The 23,217-nt window shown below is 43.1% G+C and overlaps 1 protein-coding gene across 13 annotated transcripts in view; it reads left to right on the top strand.

The window, feature by feature from the left end:
- Positions 1-23,217, top strand: part of KIAA1217 (KIAA1217 ortholog) — a 372,331-nt gene that overhangs the window by 343,410 nt on the left and 5,704 nt on the right. For 10 of the 13 annotated variants that reach the window (XM_049799191.1, XM_049799185.1, XM_049799190.1 and 7 more), the window contains 7 exons: positions 6,240-6,370; positions 6,616-6,763; positions 8,446-8,947; positions 9,680-9,860; positions 15,564-15,718; positions 16,337-16,483; positions 19,889-20,008. In XM_049799191.1, coding sequence (XP_049655148.1) covers positions 6,240-6,370; positions 6,616-6,763; positions 8,446-8,947; positions 9,680-9,860; positions 15,564-15,718; positions 16,337-16,483; positions 19,889-20,008 — 1,384 coding nt within the window. The remainder of the gene's footprint in view (positions 1-6,239; positions 6,371-6,615; positions 6,764-8,445; positions 8,948-9,679; positions 9,861-15,563; positions 15,719-16,336; positions 16,484-19,888; positions 20,009-23,217) is intronic. The other 3 variants (XM_049799195.1, XM_049799196.1, XM_049799187.1) reach the window with 2 other exon arrangements.

The raw sequence follows: 23,217 nt of genomic DNA on the forward strand, positions 1-23,217 counted from the left end.
TAGCAAATACTTGGGAAAGGATATAAGAACATGGCTCAGAGCACATCTCCTTGCTTTTAATGACTTGTAGCTCAGGGATTTTCCAAGTCAGAGGTGGTACCTTCATATGCAAAAGCTCTGCATGGATTGTTTACTTTTCATGAACTTACACATTTTTAAAAATGTATGTAAACTTTGTTGTGTATAGCATCTAGGCACAATGATTCTATAGAGTAATTCTTTCTTGGCTAGAAAGAACATCTTTTTGTTTGTTTTTTAATCTTTCATGTGTCAATCAATCCCCAAACTCTTAAATCATGCACAGCAGAATATTCAGCCTTGCCATGCTAGTCATGGTGTTATAGATGCTCCTCCACTCCCTTTCCACTCCCTTTTCCCCCAGTCATGCCTTTTCCAGCCTGAAAAGTCCTAGACCGCTTAGTTACTCCTCTTGTAGAAGCCTTTCTGTACATTTTTTCATCCTCTTGCCTTTCTCTTTGCCCTTTCTGACTCTAGGGAACATCTGTGAGATGGGGATAGGGAGAGAGGAGAGCCCTGCAACAGCTGTATTGGATGTGGGCACACCATGACTTCATTCCATGGTGTGGTGATGGCCTCCTTCTCGTCATGTTCCACGCAAGCTTTCCATTACAAATTCAACATTTCACTCACAATGGATGGTTATCAGTTCAAAGTTCATTACTGTGTATAGAAACTTAGGGGTTTGGGAGGTTGTTTGTTTTAGGTGGGGTTGGTTTTGGTTTTATTTCTCCTCTTCTCATGAGCATTGCTTTACATTTATTATGAGTTAATTTAGTCTTTGGGGTTTTTTCCAGTCAATTGATACCCGATGGTCCACCTGCAGCCCTCTGCAGTCACCTTTCATTTTCATTGTTCCCCTGAATAATTTAATATCCTTTTCAGATTTTTTTTACTATACTATTCATCCTCATTTATAATATGTTGAAAAACACCAGCCCTAGCACTGATCCCTGTGGAACCCACCAGCAAACTACATTCATTGAGTAAGCTGTTCATTGATCCCTTCCCTTTACTTCCAGTACTTTACCCATGAGAGAATCTCCTGTCTTGTCCCATTGCAACTTTGCTTTCTTGAAAGGTTTTGCTCAAATAGCTTACTGAAAGCCTTTTGGGCTATAGCTTGTCCCCATGCTTTTGTTGTTTCCTTGTGGATTTGTGAGACTTACCTTCCCTTTACACAAACCGCATTAATTCCTCCCTAACACATCATATTTATCCATTGGTCCACTAATTATTTATTGTTTATTCTTGATTTTGGTATCTATCAATTACACCAGTCTGGGTGTCAGTCTCACCAGAGTAAAGTTCCCTGGATAGCCCCATCCCCTTGTAAAAAATTTATTTGTATCATCTATGACACTTTCCACTACTCTGGTGCCAAAGCAATTTTAATCAAGAAGTTAGATGCTTAGCATCAATTGTTTCACCCTCGAATTGCTATTGAACTCCAGGGCAAATGCCATCTGGCTTGGGTGATTTGTTGCTATTAATTTTGTCAGTTTGTTTTGTAACCTGTTCTACTGATACTGCAATCTGAGACAGATCTTCTGATGGTTTTTTGCCTAAAGATAGTTCTCAGTATTAAGAGTTTGCCTCAGTTCCCCTGTGTAAAACATAGATGCAGAAAAATCATTTATCTTGTATTAGCCTGCTGAAACTACATTAATGTGTCTTGTTAATTGGGTTTGCTCAGTCCAATCTATAAAGCCAAGTTGTTTCCCCAGTTACAGAAAAGAAATGCTGGAAACTGCTGGATCTGTTTCAGACTTTGGCTCCTGAGGGCTGAAGTTTCTTGTCCCTTGTAGTTAGCAACATGAGGCGGTGTAATATGGTATCCCTTGAGTAATTTCAGGATCATTTGTCTTGTATAGTCTCACTTTATGGAATCAAAGGGATTTATGATGGCTCTTCCATCTCTGCTCAAAGAACAAAGGGGAAAGAAAGCCATTGTCAGCTACCTGGAAGTCTTTCCTTTATCCACACATTTCCAACAATTATAAACCTACGAAAAGATCGTAACATTGTTCTGTGCTTGCTCCTTTCTCTTCTGTCCACCCATGAACAAATTTAAGTTTCTGCCCTTATCATTTTTGATAAAAAGGATGCAAATATGTGTGAAGCTGCTTTTCCAGTGCTGATCTACAAAAGAGAGGGGGGATACCCTATGATTCCCAAAGTAGCATTGCCTAGCCTAAGTGCTGGTATCAGGGCATTAAGAGTAGGGAGAATGCATGACTGTAGAGCACCATTCTGGACGGCAGCAGCCTTTGCATTGTAGTGAGTGACAGAAAGACGAATTCTTTTTCCAGCTCCTTCCTAGACTGTATGTGTGCCCTTTATTGCAAAGGCAGACACAGAGACAGCAGATGTCTGCGTTATTGCAGCCTCTTCCACCGGAAAAATACCCTGAGAAACGTTCCCTTGCTGCCATCGTGTGGTCCAAGGGACTGTTTCCTGCAAGTACTCTTGTGGTAGTGGAAATTGTGACCTCGTCCAGGTTTCTCAAGGCAGAGTCTTTGGGAGCAGTGGTCTTAAAATGGGAACAGGATCATCTACCTCCACTTGTTTGTGATCTGTTGAGAAGAAACTTATGATTCTTAATTCAAAATCGTTTTATAGTTTCTAAAGTTCTTAGTCCTTGGATTGAAAAGAACTCTTTGCTGTGTGCACTTCATGTTCACATCCTGATACTATTTCTGTTTCTCTGTATATCAGAAGTACTATTGTACTGCCATTTATTGTTCTGTGTGACTGCGCTTGCACTTTAAACTGACCTAAATGAGGGGTGGTGCTGCAAGGGATTTTCTCCTTTTTATTCCATTACTGGCTACCTACTCTTCTCTTTTCTTCCCCATGTCACCTGTTCACTGGGATGGATCTAGGAAGTGACCTGGCTGAAAATAACTTATTTTCTGCTGGATTTGCATGGCAGTGCTGGTGCAAGGGAAATATCTGGAAATGCAAGACCTGCAGTTGGTGCAGAAGGCAGTCTTCCCCTACTCCTTTTCAGGCACACCTTGGTTCTCTTACAGCAATTGCAAAACTGCTACCTGAGTGGATGCGAGAAATGAGGCCCAAAATTAGGTTAAAATGAGTAGCTGATTTGTCAGTTCAGAGTTTGCTTTGCATTGTTTTCTACCATGCAATTAAACTGCTTCTCAGAATACTCCTGTTAGTAAATTTGGTATCTTAATAGAATTGGATTTCTCTTAGAATCATAGAATCACAGAACCATAGAATTGTTTGGGTTGGAAGGGACCTTAAAGATCACCTAGTTCCAAACCCCCTGCCATGGGCAGGGACACCTTCCACTAGACCAGGTTGCTCAAAGCCCCATCCAACCTGGCCTTGAACACTGCCAGGGATGGGGCATCCACAACTTCTCTGGGCAACCTGTTCCAGTGCCTCACCACCCTCATGGTGAAGAATTTCTTCCTTATATCTAAATCTACTCTCTTTCAGTTTAAACCCATTTCCTTTTGTCCTAGCACTACACTCCCTGATAAAAGAATCCCTCCCCATCTTTCCTGTAGGCCCCTTTTAGGTACCAGAAGGCCACTATAAGGTCTCCCTGGAGCCTTCTCTTCTGCAAGGTGAACAACCTCACCTCTCTCAGCCTGTCCTTATAGGGGAGGTTCTCCAGTCCCCTGATCATCTTCATGGCCCTCCTCTGGACCCACTTCAACAGATCCATGTTTTTCTTATGTTGGGGCCCCCAGAGCTGAACGCAGTACTCCAGATGGGGTCTCACAAGAGTGGAGTAGAGGGGCAGAATCACCTCCCTCAACCTGCTAGCCACACTGCTTTTGATGCAGCCAGGATGTGATTGGCTTTCTGGGCTGCGACCATACATTGCTGGCTCATATTCAGTTTTTTACCCACTAACACCCCCAAATCCTTCTCCTCAGGGCTGCTTTCAATCCACTCATCACCCAGCCACTATTTGTGCTTCGGATTGCCCAACTCATGTGCAGGACCTGGCATTTGGCCTTGTTGAAGTTCATAAGGTTCACACGGGCCCACCTCTCAAACCTGTTAAGGTCCCTCTGGATGGCATCCTTTCCCTCCAGCGTGTTGACTGCACCACACAGCTTGGTGTCATTGGCAAACTTGCTGAGGGCACACTCAATCCCACTTTCTATGTCTTAAACTGCGCCTGTCCCAATACCGACCCCTGAGGAACACCACTCATCACTTGTCTCCACATGGACATCGAGCTATTGACCACAACTCTTTGAGTGCGACCATCCAGCCAATTCCTTATCCACTGAGTGGTCTATCTGTCAAATCCATGTCCCTCCAATTTAGAGACAAGGATGTTGTGCGGGACAGTGTCAAATACTTTGCACAAGTCCAGGTAGATGACTGTTGCTCTTCCCTTATCCACCGATGCTGTAAGCCTGTTGTAGAAGGCCCCCAGATTTGTCAGGCATGATTTGCCCTTAGTGAAGCCATGTTGACTGTCACCAGTCACCTCCTTATTTTCCATGTGCCCTAGCATAGTTTCCAGGAGGATCTACTCCATGATCTTGCCAGGCACAGAGGTAAGAGTGACTGGCCTGTAGTTCCTCGGGTTTTCCTTTTTTTCCTTTCTAAAAATGGGGGTTATGTTTGCCCTTTTCCAGTCAGTGGGAAATTCCCTGGACTGCCACAACTTCTCAAATATGATGAAGAGTAACTTAGCCACTTCATTTCCCAGGTCCCTCAGGACCCATGGATGCATCTCATCAGGTCCCTTGGACTTGTGCACTTTCAGATTCCTTAGATGGTCTCGAACCCGATCATGTCCTATGGCAGGAGGTTGTTCATTCTCCCAGTCCCTGCCTTTGCCTTCCGTGTCTTGGGCAGTGTGCCTGGAGCACTTGCTGGTGAAGACCGAGGCAAAAAGGTCATTGAGTACCTCAGCCTTTTCCATGTCCCAGGTAACCATGTCTCCCATTTTCTTCTGGAGAGGGCCCACATTTTCCCTAGTCTTCCTTTTATCACAACATACCTATAGAAGGTATCTATAGAATAAATATAGAATATACATATAGGTACCTATAGAATAAATAGTCAAGAGATGATCCTTTTATGGTATTTCCATAGGTGTTTGTATAGTTGTGCTTAATGCATTTCAGGGTTTTTTGAGAAATTTTTAAGCTTAGGACGAGAGGAGATGGCCACAAGTTGCGCCAGGGGAGGTTTAGATTGGATATTAGGAAAAAAATTCTTTACTGAAAGGGTTGTCAGGCATTGGAACAGGCTGCCCAGGGAACTGGTGGAGTCACCATCCCTGGAAGTGTTCAAAAAACTCATAGACGAGGCACTTCAGGACATGGTTTAGTCGGCATGGTGGTGTTGGGTTACGGCTGGACTTGATGATCTTAAAGGTCTTTTCCAACCTAAATGATTCTATGATTCTATGTTTCTGTGTGGAAACTCCAGCTAAATCAATGTGGTCTCAACCTTAAATGGAAAAATAAAGTTTATGTGTCTGAAGGATTGTGAAAATTTATGTGAAGTATGGAAGCACTGGAAAAAATATTGGGAAAGGTAATGAGTAAGTACCAGATGGAGCTGGAGGAAGTATGGGACAGCACTGGTTGGAAAAAACATCTTAAGTGATTCATTCTTGAATCCAAATCCAAGTGCTGAGCAAGAGCTGCACACAATGCACACTTGCTCTTTCAATCTGGCTCCTCAGGGAAACAGGACCCTGTATCCTGTCTAGCAGGATCTCACAGATAAACAAGGTTGCATCAAGGGGCCATTAGTGCCAGTTTTGGGATTGTTACTTCACTGTTGGGCAATCCTGTGCATGTCATCAGCAATGAGAAAATGCAAGGTGCAAACCAGTACTGGATGTAGTGGTACGGTGTGTCTGTACCCTTCTAGGATTTGCATCCCCAGAAGGCTGGCTGTTAGATGTGTTTCACCACCCCACCTGCCCTTTGTAGTGTAGCTGCCCTGAGGTCAATATGCTCTGCACATCTGCAGCCTGTCAGGGAAATCAATGACTTGGGCTAGTTACAAGCCTGTTCCTCTGCTGTGAGTGCAAGCATCCAGCATCCTCCCCTCCCCTCATAGTACCCTGCTGTTTTTTCAGCCTGTGGTGTCCGATTTAAAGATGCCACAGCTGAGGTTTCTGGTTTAGTTTACCCCATTCATTTGCATATATTTGATTGTAATGTGAAAGTCCTGCTTGCATTTTATGTCCACTTTTTTTGTTTTGCCAGTGAGCTGGAGGCATTTGTTGAAGATCTGAAGAGGGACTCCACTGCTTCCAGCAAGACAGTTACACTGAAAGATGTAGAAGATGGAGCCTTTCTTTTGCGTCAAGTGGGAGAAGCTGTTGCCACCCTGAAAGGTATGTGCTTTTCCTTTGTACTTTTGGTTCTTTTCTTTTAACCACAGTGGCTGAGAACAGTTTTGCCTTTGATCTGGGGGCATTAACCTTCACTTCCAAAAAGATTTAAAGTTGGGATTAAGGAGCTTGTTGCATGGCCCCTCGAGAGAGGTAGACACTCAACTGTTTAACATTCACCCCATCATCCATTTCTCCCCAGAGGTTTTATCATTCCCTCTTGAGCTTCACAGTTGTTGTCTTTGCAGGAGAGTTCCCAACATTGCAGAATAAAATGCGTGCGATCCTCCGGATTGAGGTAGAAGCTGTGAGGTTCCTAAAGGAAGAACCACACAAGCTAGACAGCTTGCTGAAACGTGTACGCAGCATGACGGATATCCTTACCATGCTCAGGAGGTGATTTTTTTTCTTTTCTTCAAAACTGAAGAATTTTCTCAAGCAGGGCTGGAACAGCTTGCGGGTTTGGGTTCTCCCCCTCTCACCAGGCAATTTTGAGAAATGCAACTTGCTTCCAGTATTTAATAGATTCTTCCTAGAGCCCTCTCAAGGGAAAACAATTAATTAGCCTTTCCTGTGCTCTGCGCAGTGGTTCTGTTTTGAACAACAGCCCCAGTAATCAAGGTCTTATGATTGAAACTAGGTCCCTCTGAACTCAACACTTCCAGATTTGGGAAGTACCTGGATGAGAAAGCTTACAGAGCGGCATCAGTCCCATATCTGAGCTAATTAACCGTAGGCATTTACAGCAATCTAAGCTAACAGAAATATTCTCTGACAATGAAACATGCAGCCCCAAAAATGTAACGGTAAGAAATAAACCAGGAAAAGATTCTAAGTGGATAAAGATATCCTAAACCACCTGAGAGACAGAAATATTTTTCAATATGCTTGTGAATTCATGCAAATTCTTTATTCTGTTCTTTGCAAGGAAGATGTGTTAGAGAAAGGTGAAATATTAGATAAGATTTGTGTCCACTAAGTGCCAGTGTTTAGCTATGTTTGTCAGAATATATGAGCAGCAAATGACTGCTGCTTTATATGAGGCAATAGGCATTGGATTTAATTCCTACTCAAAACCAGTGAATCAGGCCAAACTGTCAGTGGTGGTGGTCTCAATTTTACTTCACTTACAAGAAAATGTAAGTCATAAGCCTATTGATGCTACCATTATTTTAAGGAATGTAGGGTTGTCATTGTTTCCGTGTATTCTGGAGCATATGTAAAATGGATTTGCCAGTACTGGCAGATGGATAAAATGGCTTATGTAACAGGTCTTCTAAGAGCCATCACTTATTTTTCCTTGTAGATAAACTTCTATATCCTTTCATATTAGTTTCCTTTTCTTAAAAATTACTACAGTTATTTCCTGTCTCTCCCTGTTTGGTAAAAAAACCAATAAGCTAGGCATGCCAAAGTTTTACGAAAAGTAATTTTTTGCAGCAAAATTATGTACTCAGCCTCATAAAGTCTGTTTCAGTAATGGAAAAGCTATGGCGTTTGATGTCTAGCAACACTCCGAAGCTAAGTCATTTCACAGCTAGCTGCCAGAAATAGTTGACTTTTCACATCCTTAGCTCATCCTACCCCAAAGTCTGACAGACAAGACCTTCATGAAGTATCATTTGAAGGTTTTGTTTTGGCAATTTGCCAAGCTTCTACCTTACATTCTATGTAACTATCACTTTTTGTGCTAATAGTCCAGGAACATCTTGTTTAGCTAGATACAGTGTATAAAATTTAAGTCAACTGATTTCCATTCTCCCTCTAAAATCAACCCACTGTTGATGGGTTGACCTCATGGTTTGGTCAAAAAGTGCCAGTACATCCATGAAGGTTTGTAAACATTTTAAAAAGGCAAAAGCATCCTAATTAGAGTGGCCTCTTTAAAACTCGGAGTCCCTGAGTCTGAGAGAAAGCTATAAAATTACACAACTGAGAGCATCTGGAAGAAAAAAAACTATTTTGATGTTTTTGATACAGGTGCTTTTCCCTTGCAGAAGTTTATTGTTAAGTATTACTCGTGACTTGCCTGTATGCTAACCATGTGCCACACTGTTGTGTTCAATCTGGCTGGGCAGACATGTTACAGAAGGACTGCTGAGGGGTGTGGATCCATCCCAAGCTGTGCAATACTCTGCCTTGGAAAAGGCCACTGCAGCTGATGCTCTGAAAAACCAGGAGGAGTTGAAGCATGCCCAGGGACATGCACAGCAAAACCTCACAGCAATCACATCAGAGTCCCAGGTGTCATCAGTCAAGTCAGAAGTCATACCCTTCTCAACAATGACAGTCCATCACGTGCAGAGCTCGCCTGTTGTCATCCATCAGTCTCAGCACTCATCAGCCCTGGTCAACCATGCCCAGAGTTCACCCACTGCAGCCAGTCACAGCGAAGGTGTGCCAGCGGGTGGCCACCTCTCAGCCACCCCACCAGCCCCCCTGCAAGAGCCCACAACAGGATCCCAGCCCACACAAGCCACGCCAGCACCACAGGTCTCTGTCAATGGCACCACCATGCAAAGTCTTTTCATTGAGGAAATTCACAGTGCAAGTACCAGAAACCGAGCTGTATCAATTGAGGTATGGTGTATTCTACTCAACCAGTTGTCCTCTCTTTGGGCCTGAGCTCCCAGTTTCACTCTTGAGACTGCAGGTGGGATTATTCAGCTGCATTCTGGGGATTTATGCGCTTAACCCCTAACTACACCATGCACTGCTGAAGATACCCTCTGATTTTAAATACAACAGGGTAATAACATGTAGCCAAAAATGAGTAACCGTGTTTTTTAAATAACCTTTATAAAAAAAAATAAAAAATCTTTTTTAGAAAACCTTATTTTTGAACAATTACATGATTCTCGGGCAACACTTGCATCAGTGGATTTCATTCACTCTTTAAATCTCCATATCCCTCATTATGGAGAGGTAAAAGTGAGAGTGTGAAGTTCCAGTGGTTTCACACAGAGATATTGAGAAAACCCACAAGTGAACTCTCATCTCTTATTACAGACATGCACTTTAATCACCAGTGTGATATAGTAAGGCAGTGACCCAGATTTAAATTTTGCCTTTGTTCCTTTAGTGAGCAGTGGCCACTGTCAGTCTGTCATGTGTTTGTGCCATATGTAGCACAATGGAAGTCAGAACCACTGTACAATTAGTGTTAATATATATTATTTCCTCTAGTTGCTGACTAGAACCGAAAGAATCTGTCCGTATTCACCTATAAAGTTTACACATGGAATTTTTTTAAAGTAAGTGATCACAACAGAAGTCAGAGAAATAAATAGATGCTTTACTGTTTTTGTCTAGAAAGCTGAAAAGAAGTGGGAAGAGAAAAGACAAAACCTCGATCACTATAATGGAAAGGAATTTGAAAAGCTCTTGGAAGAGGCACAGGCCAATATAATGAAGTCAATTCCTAACCTAGAGATGCCTCCCCAGCCAGCAGCCCTGCCTAAAGGGGAGGGAGTGGAAAAGCCAGAAGTCTCAGGTAAGGTTTTCTAGAGTAAATGATGCTGAAGAATTGCATATCCAGAAAAGAGAGGTTATTTTTCCTACTTCCTAGAATGGTTTCAGTTTACAGATTTCTGTGTTCTTGATCATACATGTGAGTATGTCCCTGAGGAATAATGCAGGTCCGGGGGACAGGATCCAGTGATTTTGCAGATGCCAGTGTGGGTAACCAGCTGAACATGGATTTCCCTGTATTACAACTGAGAGAGTGAATGTGTCCTCTGAAGATAAAGACCTCTCATGAGCAGGAGAGTAAGAGTACACCTTGCTTTTGACAGAGATGAGAGTTACCTGTGTACTATACCATATCTGTATCTAGTATACTGTGTTCAGTTTTGCACTTAAAAGTCCAGCATTACAGAAAGCTCTGGAAAGAATCACAGAGTTTGAGCACAAATGATCTTACCATCAGAAACCTAAAAAGTTCTTTTTGTAGACATATTTGTTATCAAAAGAAGATCAAGATGTGCCTGAGGTTTCTGAGGGTAAGGAGGCCTTTTAACTTTGCAGAACATGTTCCAGTAAGTTCTAACAATTGGAAGCTGAAGCTAGAAAAAGCCACATTAAAAATTAGCTGTCAAAATTGACATTCAGTGTAACTAATCACTGAAGTTTAATTAGGAACATATGCGATTTTCTGCCACTTCAAATCTTCAAGCAATACTATGTTTCTTTCTGAAAGGCTGCTCAGACACAAGCTCTGTGCATGATGCAAGACCTGCTTAAAGAAATCCTTGAACCTATGTTAAGTGGAAATTCAGACTATTTTATTTTAATGATCCTTGCTAACTTCATAATCTTAAACTATAAATACAACCGGTGTTTTGGATGAGTCCCTCAGAGGTCTGAAAATGATCTGTGATGCTACATAACAGAGTTGTCTTGGGGAAGTGGATAGATACGTAGGAATGAAGGAGAGCGACTTTCACAGTAAGCATTCTGGCTGTCCATAGCTATGATACAGATATATCAAGTTTCAAACTGAATGTGAGTCAGACTGCAACCCTGTAGCAAAAAAAGGCAAACATCATAATGAGATGAACAGGAATATCTACAAGACCACTAGGAATCTGCCTAGCAGTGGTGAGCTCTTACATAGAAATTCCCAAACTCAATGTTTTGGACTTCAAGGAAGACTGAACAAATAGGAAGGAGTCAAGATGACAGTGATGATAATGACCAGAGCTCTAAAACCCCATGATCTCTGGGGAACAAAAAAGAAAGAATTGGTTTTGTTTAGCATGATGAAGCAAAGGCTGAGGAAGGACAAAGCAATCTCTGAATAGATAAAAATCTGCTAAAAAAAGAAAAGACCAACTTGCTTTGTGTGGGTAGAACAGCAGCAGAAGTTGGCAATTGCAACCAGGAAGATCCGGGTTAAGTATTGGGGAAAAACCTGATAATGATAAGGAAAGTGAAGCACTGAAGAAGGCTGTATGAGGCAATGAGGAGGATGTAAGATCCCCATCATTGGAGAGAATGGCTTAGACTAGCATTGATCAAGAATTACATAGGTAGAGCTAATTTGTGGTAGCAGGATGGTGGGGTGTCCTTCCAGTCCTATATCTTTCACAACTTAACATAAAAATACTTGTCTGAATTTCTTCAAAGTTCAAGGAGCAAAGAAGATGCCTCAGCCAAACCTTGGATTTACCTCATTAGCCCAATGTGAGTCAGCTGCAAAATTCTTACCCAGCTACTTAAGCAATAGTCCCTCTGGCTCAGCAGTCTGTCTCTGACAGAGGCAATGGGAGATACTGGCTGTGGGCAGCACAGAATGTGGCCACCTTCTGCAGTCTGCTAGTACTCCCCCAGCACCCCCAATTGATACTAGAGGGACTATCCCAACCTCCTCCTTTTCGTATCCATTACGGACCTTTTATCCAGTAATTCCTGTATACCTGCTTATACCATTTGCATCCCCACTGCTGTGGCAGCAAGCTCCCCATCTTGTAAAGCTTTTCTTCATCTATTTGAAACTGATCTCGTACCGGCCTCACTGGGATCCCCATAGTTCTAATATTCTGCTATCTGGGAAACAACAGCTCTGCATTCCCTTCATACAGTCATGAAGGCAGTGGATAAAACCTTGACCATATCCTGGAGGTCTCAGCCTGCCCCACAGGCTGCAAACTGCAAACTTGCAGCCTTTCTGGTCCCTCCATCTAGGCCAGCTGCTCCCTCCCCAGGCTCGTTTCACTCCACTGTGTTCTTCTGGAGCTGTGGACACCAGACCTGCATGCTGCACTCAAGGTGTCGTAAACAGCTGCAAAGCAGTGCCCTGGAGCTTGTGTAGACAAATTCATATAGAATTTGGGAGGAGTGTTTTCAGATGCAGCATTTTGTTACAGGCGCAGCTTTAACACTGACAAGTTGTAGCTCCTTGAATGTTTCACAACATACATGTTTAAAATAAATTCTGTTGAACCTTGTAAAATAATTTTAGAATTCTGGCACCATTCAGCAAGGTTACTGGCTATCAGCACAATTATCTTGTATAATGTGTGGCATAAATAGAAGAAGTCAGTGAAAATAAATACCATATGGGTGCAGTGAGCTGTGACATCTTAAGAAGTGCAGAGCACAATAACAGAAGTTTTGTAACTTGCATAGTTAACTAATCCGCTTCTAGGATACAATTTTGCACAGTGTGTAGCCAGCAGATTTAAAGAGAAATTTGATGAGATTGCGACATTTGCCTTCTGTTGTGCATAATGGATCCTGTAATAGTAACATAAATAAGGGAACAGCAAAACTTTTCCTTAATAGCTGCTAAACATCTCACATGCCACCCAACTCTTCTATGATTCAAGATGAAAATTTCAGTATCAGTCTGCTGTAGACTAGAAAACTGAGCAACACAAGGAAAGAGAGACCACCTACCTACTAATATAGCACATAAGACATTTTGGCCATGAATTAGCAGAGTCCTCTGTGGCCTTCACTGCAGAACCCAGATAGATCACGTTGCCAGAATATGTTGTCTCAGCCATTCTCCACACAGAACCCAATTAAGAAACTCTTTCCCCCCCCCCTAAAGCACAAAACAAAGTAAAATTACACACTTTACACAATTTTGCAGATGACTCTGTAAATAATTCTTTAATGTCTTGACTCTAACTCAACTTTGTTATCAAGATTGTTCAGTGAAAAATATGGGGAATGTCTTCAGCATGTACATTAGAAACTGGGCTCCTTCATCTCTCTTTGTGCCTTCATATGTGAGACTACCCAGATTTTTGCAAGTGCTGAGTGATAGTAACTTCCATTAAGGACAGTTTGCTTATCTGACTACAAAGGCTGCCTCAAGGCAGGCATCAGTATTTTGAGATCTTTTTAAGACATGCTGGATTTTTTTGGTGCAAGTAGAAGTTTGCGTGGTGGGAGAAATTCATTCCAGTCTGTCTGTGCCTGTCGAAGAATGCTTCAGCTCAGTGAAACAGCTGGCAATGAACAACTCCCATTTTGTTCGCAGAAGTGCTTGAGCCCTTTGGCACCAAAGAAAGTTCCATAAAGTAATGTTTTTGTTCATGGGTAGTCTCAGACTTAGTGAGTTGTATTTGTCCATTTATTCCTCCCTCTTTAAATATGCTAGAACAACTCAGCCATAGGAAAAATAAAGTATTAGAATAAGGTCTTTTCCTCATTTTTTTCCCTTCCCATTTAGATTGGGGAAATATAATTGTTTAGTAAAGAAAATAGAAATCCAGCTTTGAAGTTTTGTCTTGCCCAGTGTCATTGCATTGACTGTGAGCAAACCCTATCACAACCTCTCCTTAATGACTCCAGCTAAGGGGTGTGAGGGTGATTAGCCTTTGATAGCCTGCTTACCCTCCACACTCACTGACAATTTCTCTTGCTCATATTTCTCCTTTTTATTTGAAGATGGAGATGGATGATGTCTCACAGACGTGAAAGAGATGGTGGGAATCATTCTCTCTCTTTGCCTTCCATGTCTCTCATCAAGCCTTGCTCTTAATAAGTATGAGAAAAACTATGGTGTTCTTGCAGTCAGAGCTGCTACCTATTTGAGGGTAATGGGTTGAGCCCATTAAAAGAAGTAGTGATTTGCACAGGCCCTACATCATAGTCTGCTAAACACCATGTTAGAGAATTACTCTGATTTTACAGTAGCATATCTTACCTTGCGCTGGTAGAAGTAAATCTGATGTCACTAAAAACTGAGTGGTGTGTATTGACCAAAGAAGTGGTCTAATGTAAAGTGCATCTGGAAATTCACTCTTCTTGCAATTCTGCAAGTGAGTGCCAGATAACCAGGGAGGGAGATAATACAACTGAGCATTTCTTTAAGCTTAAGCAGCTTCAAAGACCATTTGAGCTAAGAAGGGAACGAAGATGAGGCCAGGTCAGACAAGGGCTCCATCCCGGCCCAGGGGCCAGCCGGCATGTCGGGGGAGCCTGACACAGCCCCAGGAGCGGGCAGTTATGCAATAATTTGCCCAGAGGAAACACTTAGCCCTAAACAGCTGGGTAATCCCAAAAGCAGGAGGTTTTATCTTTCTGGGTTATATTTATTCCAGCTGTTTATATAAGACTGAGTAGCTGCAGAAAGGTCGTTCTCTCGCTCTTGAAAACAAACATCGTAAACAGCAGTGTGAAAACATGGCTGTTGACGTGTGTGGTACTTAGCCTGTGACCAGAAACACATAGGGAATGGTCACAAGCAGGGTAATACTGCTTCTGGAAAAAATGCTGTCCAGTGACGGTGGGGAAGAGGAAGTGGCAGCTGGGTGGGAAAGATTCATGGGGGGCTGGGGGGAATGCCAGTTTGAGAAACTGGTCTTGTCTCAGAAGGCTCTCCTCAGAAAGCAAGGACTGGCTCTGCTCAGCTGCTGTGTTTGGTATTTGAATCTTTGTGGGTTAGCAAAATATATATAGGGCTCTTATATGATAATTCAAAGGCAAAACTATGCATTCCTGGAATAGCTAGTAGTAAGTTAAGTGAAAATAAATGCTGTCTTAGAAGAGGAGGAAGTACAGTTGCCCCTGGTGGTCCCCTGCCCTGTTCAGGGGTGAGAGGACTCACTGAACTGCAGAGGTGGCATCTCTAGAGCGGTGTTTACACTTTCCCTCTCACCCTTTGTCTGAACTTAGCTAGTTTTGTCCAGCTAGAAGATGGACAAAACTCTTCAGTTCCTCTCCTAGCACCTTGCCGGCAGGACCTCCCAGGCAGAGCAGAAATGTGTGCTGTTGCCTCAGAATTCCCGAGAACAATGAGAAGCCTCCAGGCTTGGTGTCTTGCTAGTATCCATGTCAGTGGCCATGCCTTCAAAGGAGGCTATGGGGCACTCTACCTGTAAGCAGGTACCCAGCTGAACCTGCACCTTTACATGTTTCTTTACAAGTGATTAATCTACAAATATGTTCTCTGCTATCACACTTGTACACCAAGGGCTGAAATCCAGCTACAGTGGCATGGAGGGCAGGAGTTTTGCTGAAAATTTCTGAGTGAAGTGACCCAGTTTCTCTGTGCAAGTGCAGCACTGTTTACTTTCGTTCGAGGCGGTTCCACTTGAATCCCAAATGTGTTTCTATTCATATATATTCAGCAGTAGGACCTTTTAAGACATATTTTTCCTTTCCAGTTGAGGCAGGGATGCATCTACTTTTTTCCCCTTCTTCACCTATGCTCACTTTGTGCTGCTCTGTTTACCTGCAGAAGAAGTTCCTGATGGAGAACAGGATAATGACAAGCTGACCAAGTCTCCACCCCCTCCACCTCCACGGCGCAGTTACCTGCCAGGGTCAGGACTAACGACAACGAGATCAGGAGATGTCATCTATGCAGCCAGAAAAGAGGCTGCTGCTGTCAAGGTTTGATGATTCAGACTCTAGGCAATCAGACTGTTGAGAAGTGGCTGGCACAGAGAAGCATCCCCAGGCTTGGGTTGTGTCTATAAACCACAAAATAAGTTGGGACAGAGCTACATCCTGGAGGGCTACTGAAACTGCTTACCAGGAAACACTACTGTTAGGCCAAATGAACAAGTGAGGTTTGATCAGTTCTGTTTACAGGAGTCTTGCTGCTCTTATATCCTAGCAATGCAGAAGGCAAGTCACAGGCTGCTTTCATTTAGAGTGGTAAGAAGATTAAAAATAAAAAAAGCTTGCCTTACACAGATGGGGAAGATCAGCTCAGATTTGAGGGCATTTTTACAAAAATATTGCAAATTAGTTTCTTTGGGCTTCCTTTCCCCATCTGTTCTCTGAAGGAAGTGGAGGCAAGTCCAAGTTAGGAAGCTTTTTAATCTATGAACATGCTATCACATCAGCAATATTGGTTGCTTTTAAACTGATGAAGTAGCAGTCTCTTTAAAAAGGAAGAGGGACCTTGCAACATGGGAGTTGCAGTAGTGTTGAATTTTCTGTGTTTGCTTTGCATCAGGAAGGCTCAACTATATTGTCTGACTGTGCTTTCTCATCCCCTTGTAGGAATGCAGTGAAGATGCTGGGCAAATAGCACAATCCAAAGCCCCTAAAGAGGATCAGGCGTTGTCTCGGAGCACAGGACATGATGTAGCATCAGCTGCAAAAGATGAAGAGGAAGAGGAAGGAGATAAAATAATGGCAGAATTACAGGTATGCCTTTTGGATTGCACATGAAGACACCTGTGCCCGATATCATTTCTAGGGCCTCAGCACAATTTCTAGCTCAGAACGTGAAGGAAAGTAGGTCTTCCAGTCTCACCCTGTCCCACTTTATTGTACTGGGTGGTACATGTTTTGTAAGCACCGCCCAAATTTTGTTCAAGAGGTCTGGAGCTAAAAGAATGGTCAAGAATGCAGTGGTTGCCACTGGAGAATCTTACACATGTAGATGGGACAAGTAAAATATTGGTATGCTTTTGGCATGATTGCTCCTGGCCTAGCATTTCTCACTTAGTACCAGACCAGCAAGGTGGTGAGAGTCCGTCATTCATGTTAACATCGGTGGGAACAGAGACTACGGGGTCTGCTCCTGGTGGGCTGCGCTCACTTGTTCTGTGCTATGGTCCAATGTTTCCCAGAGTGTTTGAATGTTGAAACATTTGCTGTTCCCTGTTGTGTAACTGGTACATTACTCTGCCAGTGGCATAGAAGTAGTGCTCTCTTGCTGGTCCTTGGCTTGATAGCACATAGGCTGGTTTAGTTCAGTGATGGTGATGCTGCACTAAAAGCCAACTATTCTAGCTACCATCAGCAAGCTCCGGCTTCCCAGGGGCACCATCTGTTCTCTTCCATGCCCACACAAGGAAGGGAGATGTGGATCAGCTTGACTAACTGGCTATAACTTCTGATGTTGGGGTGTTTCAGAGCACTGTTAATGACATGAGATGATCCCTGCTGTCCACCTGCCAAGAGGTGGGTTTGATGCTGCCCAGGGAGCATTTGCAGCACAGGAGATGCGGACATTAAGCAATAACCATTACACACGATGGGTCCACCCTGCCCCTTTGCTCAGCTCTCACCCACCAGTGCTTCAGACAGCTGGTTTGCAGGGAGGGAGAACGGTGGTTTACCCTTATCCCCCGTTTGTGTGCTAATGGCTAGTGCAACAGGAGAGCTGGGGACAGTGAAACTGTCACATTATGTCCTGTCTCTAGGAAAGCAACCTGGCTGCCTTGCAACTGGTAACAATGAAGTGGAGGTTAAGGTCTATAAAGGGGGGCTGAGGGGAGCTAAAGAGGAGAAATAGGCATGGTAGCTCAACAGGGAATGAGTGTTTAAATGCTAGTTTGGGGCATGAGCAGTGCTCATTTTAAACAAATACCAAAATATCAGGTATATTTTAGAAGGTTGAGAGAGTACCATATTTTAGAAAGGGCAAACTGTGTGATCCAGGAGCTACAGGCTCATTAGTCTGATATCAGTCACAGGCAGAATGGTAGAAAATCAGGGACAGGATTCAATCAGTGAAGAACTAAAGGACAGGCATAAACGGTTATGCTAGTAAACACATTGTAATGGAACACAGATCTGTCAAAGCAAACAACACTCTTTGATCAGGTAACAGGTTTGACTGCTTAAACTGAATTGTATACCTATAAATATTTTTGTAAAAGTCATTTGATCAAACATCATACAACATTCTGATAAAAACCTAGCACCACAGGATATACAAAAAAAAAACTATCATAGGATGATTGAGAGCTGTCTGGCTCTGAAAGTGCTGCCCTTGATACAGGTGTTTATAGTCAGGTCCCACAGGGATCAGCTACAGGCCCAGTGTCACTCTGTATTTTCATCAACAGCCTGGAAATACATTTAAAATCCTTACTGTTTAAATCAGGTTAATGCAAACTAGAGCAGGTAGATGATAGCAATCACTTAATGGTCATAATACATTCACTGAAATATAAAGTCCGCATGAAGAACAACAAAATATAGGCCAGACCACAACTGCATGTCTTGGAAAGAAACAGGATTTGCAGTAACAAGTTGCCAGGACCTCCCAGGTCAGCGCTGTTGCCACAAAATTAGTGTCTGCTTTGGGTGTACATGTGACAACAGGGAGTGTTTTTATCTCTGTGCACAGGATCAGTGAGATTTGCACTGGGCTGCTGCATCCATGATTAAGTCCCCCATTTGAAAAAGCTGTTAAGAATATGAAGGTTCAGAAGAGACTTGAGTACAATGTGGAGGTACTTTCATGGGAAGTACCTTTTTAATCTAGGAGGAAAAGGCATAATAATAATCAGCTGCTGTAGCACAAACTGTATTTGGACACTATTACAGATATTCAAAGCAAAGGTGATAAATAAACAAATTACCACGGGAAATAGTGGATTCTTCGTCACTTAATGTCTGAAGGACTTTGAGGATGCTTTTGTAGATGGTATGCCTAACTCAAGAACATATCACTGGTCTCACAATTGGGTAAGCTGGGGAAAGGCCATATCCTGTATTATGAGGAGTGAGACTACTTCTTCTAATAGTTCCATGTTGTCTTAGATACTCTAGTCTATAAACACACACAAATAGGATGTAATGGAAAACCAAAAGAAACTCTACACCCTGATTTTTGCACTGGATTTTTTCATTATTGTTACTTTTCTGATTTTGCATAAACATGCAATACATATGAGGAATACAGTATTTAAAGAACAGCCCTGATTCTAATCTGTAATCAGGGCTATTTATTCCATGACAGTTGCCAGGAATTAACTGATTTCCCTGATACATGTTATAAGAGTATAATCTTGCATATCACGGTGTGTTTGACTCCCGTAAGCACTCCTCCCTCATTCTTCTGGCTGGCAGAGGTGTCCTGCCTGTACATCTTACTGAAGGCAGACCATGCCAGTAGGGACCTGCGGAAATCCTGGTGATGAAAACTCGCAGCCAGCATTGTGCTGTGGTGGCAGTGATAGTTCTGTGCCTCCGGGAGCCAGTTGAATAGAGAAACCCAAAGGAAATGGAAAGAGGATAGCAAAATAAAGCGCTGAAAAGTCCAGGCCATGCCCTGGGGTACACATGGTGGGAGGCCAGTGGTCCCCAAGCCCATATATTCCATATGGGACTGTCACCATCTGGAGTGTTAGTGAAGACTGTGGCAGACACATGTCTCCAGGTCTAAAGTTTTAATAACAGTTTGTGTGGGGAGAAGTGGAGTTATGTAGCTCTTGCATGATTATCAGCCACTAGGAAGTAGGTACTGTCACAAACACAAAGTTTGTCGTGGGCTTCCTACTTAAGTTTGGATAGTTTGCAGCACCTCTGTGTGCCTTCATCTCCCCATCTGTAAAAACAGAAATCAATCTCATCTCCCTGCAGGGAACATTGAGATCAGTGTGATGAGTTTGAGCACAATCTTGGCAGACTGGAGGGGACATCCTATTTCTCTTAGTCTGATAGTCTAAAATCTCTATTATCTCATGAGCTTGTAGATAGTATTGTTGAGCTGTGAATGTTACAAACAAATGCTCTCTTTGAAGTTGGTCATCTCCAGACTTTTCTGTGTAAAAGCTCTTGGTCTCCTGATAACCTGTAGTATTTATTTCCTAGGCTTTCCAGAAGTGCTCTTTTATGGATGTAAACTCAAACAGTCATGCTGAACAGTCCAGAAATGACACACATGTTAAAGACATAAGGCCTGGGACTTTAATGCATCACAAGGAAAAGAAGGTAACAAGTGGCGTTTGTAAACATGCCACCCGGTCTTGGCATAACCTTCTTTCCTTCAAAACTAATCTTATATCTTGTGTCCTGTTCTCTCTAACCCCCACCCACCACTGCTCAGTGGTTTCCTTCCTTTTATCTCAGTATGGCTCAGAAAAGCTTATGTGGAACATTATATCAGTCTACATTATGTGTCTCATCAGCAATTACACAATGGTTGCATGAAGTTTTATGATTCCGTGAAACCAAAATTAAAAAAGGATCCATCAGTTTCTGCCAAAGAGATGCTCATACTCCTTAGAATATCCTTCCAATGCTGTTCTGGCAATGGATGGTGAAGCATCTCTCCTAAGTTTTGTTCTTGTCTTGAGGAGAATCAGTGGTTCCTCTCAATCTCAAGAGCCACTTTAGAGAATTTCTGCTTTATTTTGTTTTATTTGTTGGTCCCAGAAATAGTTATTAGATATTCAGAAATCTCATTCAGTTTATTGGAAGACAGAGTCAAGGTGGATGGGCCAAATTTGCCCTTACTCTGAAAGTTAATGGCCAAGATTCACTCTTTGGTCACGGGACTTAGAAGAGGTATCACGTGTCTGACACTATAGCCAAGTTGGGGTGAATTTCACAGCTGTGTCTGGACTGGTGTTGTCAATTGAGTTGACTGGTCTTAGTGGGCAGCCAATGTGCACGATGAAGAAAAGGACAAATATTTCTACCTTTGTAGACCTCTTTTTTAAGTTTAAGAATAATGAATTGAATCATTGCTGGGTTTAGGGGGTCATGCAGGCATGACAACTTGTCAGCCAAATGCCAGCTTGCAATGATGGGGGGTATGGTAGGGAAGGAAACACAGCTCTTCAGTACAGCATTTCAACTTTGTCATGCATGTTGTGTGTGTATGCAAATTGCAAATAGCAGTAGTACCTTTTCTGACACAGCATGATGAGTAGCTCCCAAGGATTTTATAGGAGACATTGTACTTCAACTTCATTTAACAGAAACTGAGGCAAGGAGAGAGAAAATTACTTTGCCAGATCCCCAAGGGAGACAACCCAGCTGCCCTAAACATAGAATCAGAATCATAGAATCATAGAATCGTTTAGGTTGCAAAAGACCTTTAAGATCATAGAGTCCAACCGTCAACCATGCCCGCTAAACCATGTCCTGAAATGCCTTGCCTACATGCCTTTCGAACACCTCCAGGGATGGTGACTCAACCACTTCCCTGGGCAGCCTGTTCCAATGCCTGACAACCCTTTCAGTAAAGAAATTTTTCCTAATATCCAATGTAAACCTCCCCTGGCGCAACTTCAGGCCATTTCCCCTTGTCCTATCACTTGTTAATTGGGAGAAGAGACCAGCCCCCACCTTGCTACAGCCTCCTTTCAGGTAGTTGTAGAGAGCGATAAGGTCTCCCCTCAGCCTCCTTTTCTCCAGGCTAAACAACCCCAGGTCCCTCAGCCGCTCTTCATAAGACTTGCTCTCCGGACCCTTCAACAGCTTTGTTGCCCTTCTCTGGACACGCTCCAGCACCTCAATGTCTTTCTTTGCAGTGAGGGGCCCAAAACTGAACACAGGATTTGAGGTGTGGCCTCACCAGTGCCCAGTACAGGAGGGCAATCACTGCTCTAGTCTTGCTGGCCACACTATTTCTGATACAAGCCAGGATGCTGTTGGCCACCGTGGCCACCTGGGCACACTGCTGGCTCATATTCATCTGGCTGTTGACCAACAGTCCTTTTCCGCCAGGCAGCTTTCCAGCCACACTTCCCCAAGCCTGTAGCGTTGCATGGGGTTGTTGTGACCCAAGTGCAGGACCTGACACTTGGCCTTGTTGAACCTCATACAATTGGCCTTGGCCCATCGATCCAGCCTGTCCAGATCCCTCTGTAGAACCACAGTTAGCTGCATCTGCATAGGGCACTGCAGCCGTAAAGCACAAGGTGACACCTAGATGGTGGTGTCTGATTTATTAGCATCAAAATCCATACTCCCTCAGAAGGTACTGCTGCCAGGTCAGGGGACTGCACACAAGGACTTGGCTTGGAGCTGCCCAAACAGCAGTTCTGGTCTAAAGCTGCAAACACCTGGCTGGGTGAGGGTACAAGTTCATGGGTATGAGTAACAGGGAAAATTGCTTTGTTGTGGAGTGTATGACAGTGTTACGGAGGAAAAAAAGTGTGAATGTATCTCTATTCATCCTCATTACTACTGGGGTCAAAATGAGATGATCATATTGTTACATGAAAACCTGAGCCACCACACAAGACACTGTACATCCTGTAGCACAAATGTTTCTTTGAAAGGTGCTGCCAAGTAATTGCCATAAGCTGCTATTTATTGGAATAACACAGAGTCCAGGAAATTAAGGTTAATGAGATCTGGTTTTGTCATCTGACATGACAAAGTGTTTATTGGCTTTAAATATGGAGCCTTATGGTCATGATAAACTCATAGAGGAAATGGATTTTGTTATGGTTTTATTTTTTAGTAGAAAGGCAGCATTTCGTAAAATGAGATATGTTGTACAATGACACCAGGAGATGTAGCACTGATGCTTGGAACAAGAAGTGGAACTTGCAAAAGAAGATACAGAGAAATGGGCACTCAGTCACTGACTCAGCATATCCACAGGCCACAAGTGCCATTAAGTGGCCTGCCCTAATTCTGGGAGCTCTGACATGTAATGGGACTGGGAGGCACTCACCACTTAGCAAGTCTGGGCCTGGGGTGATCACAAGCCCTGGTGGTTTGTTCTGATACCAGCTCTCAGCATGAAGTGCAGAGAATGTCAGCCTGCCCACTGATGCCTCGCTGGCTGTGGCTGCCTTGCGTGATAGCTCCTCCTCATTTAGAAATACGAGGGTTGTCAAGGTATCTGTGGAGCGCTGCACAGCCTTGTTACTGCTAATAAGCCTTTGTAGAGACGAACTGTGACTCTGGTCTATTGCTGACTTACTTACTCCTACATTTTGATTGTGTGTAAAGTTTTTCTGTGTAAAATCCTCAGACAGTATATAAGAAAAATATCAAATGAGATGTAGAAACTATACCTTGTGAACCTCTGTATGCATGGGGAGTGCATGCACTAGCCAACCTGTGGATTTCTGTACCGTCACTCATTCATCTCAGCTGGGATGGCAACTATCCTGACTGATCCGCACATCTTGATGCTCATATAAGTATAATCTGTCCTTCTGGTGCATTAGGAGTCA

This window comes from Accipiter gentilis, chromosome 4 (genome assembly GCF_929443795.1).
Source record: "Accipiter gentilis chromosome 4, bAccGen1.1, whole genome shotgun sequence".
NCBI lineage: Eukaryota > Metazoa > Chordata > Aves > Accipitriformes > Accipitridae > Astur > Astur gentilis.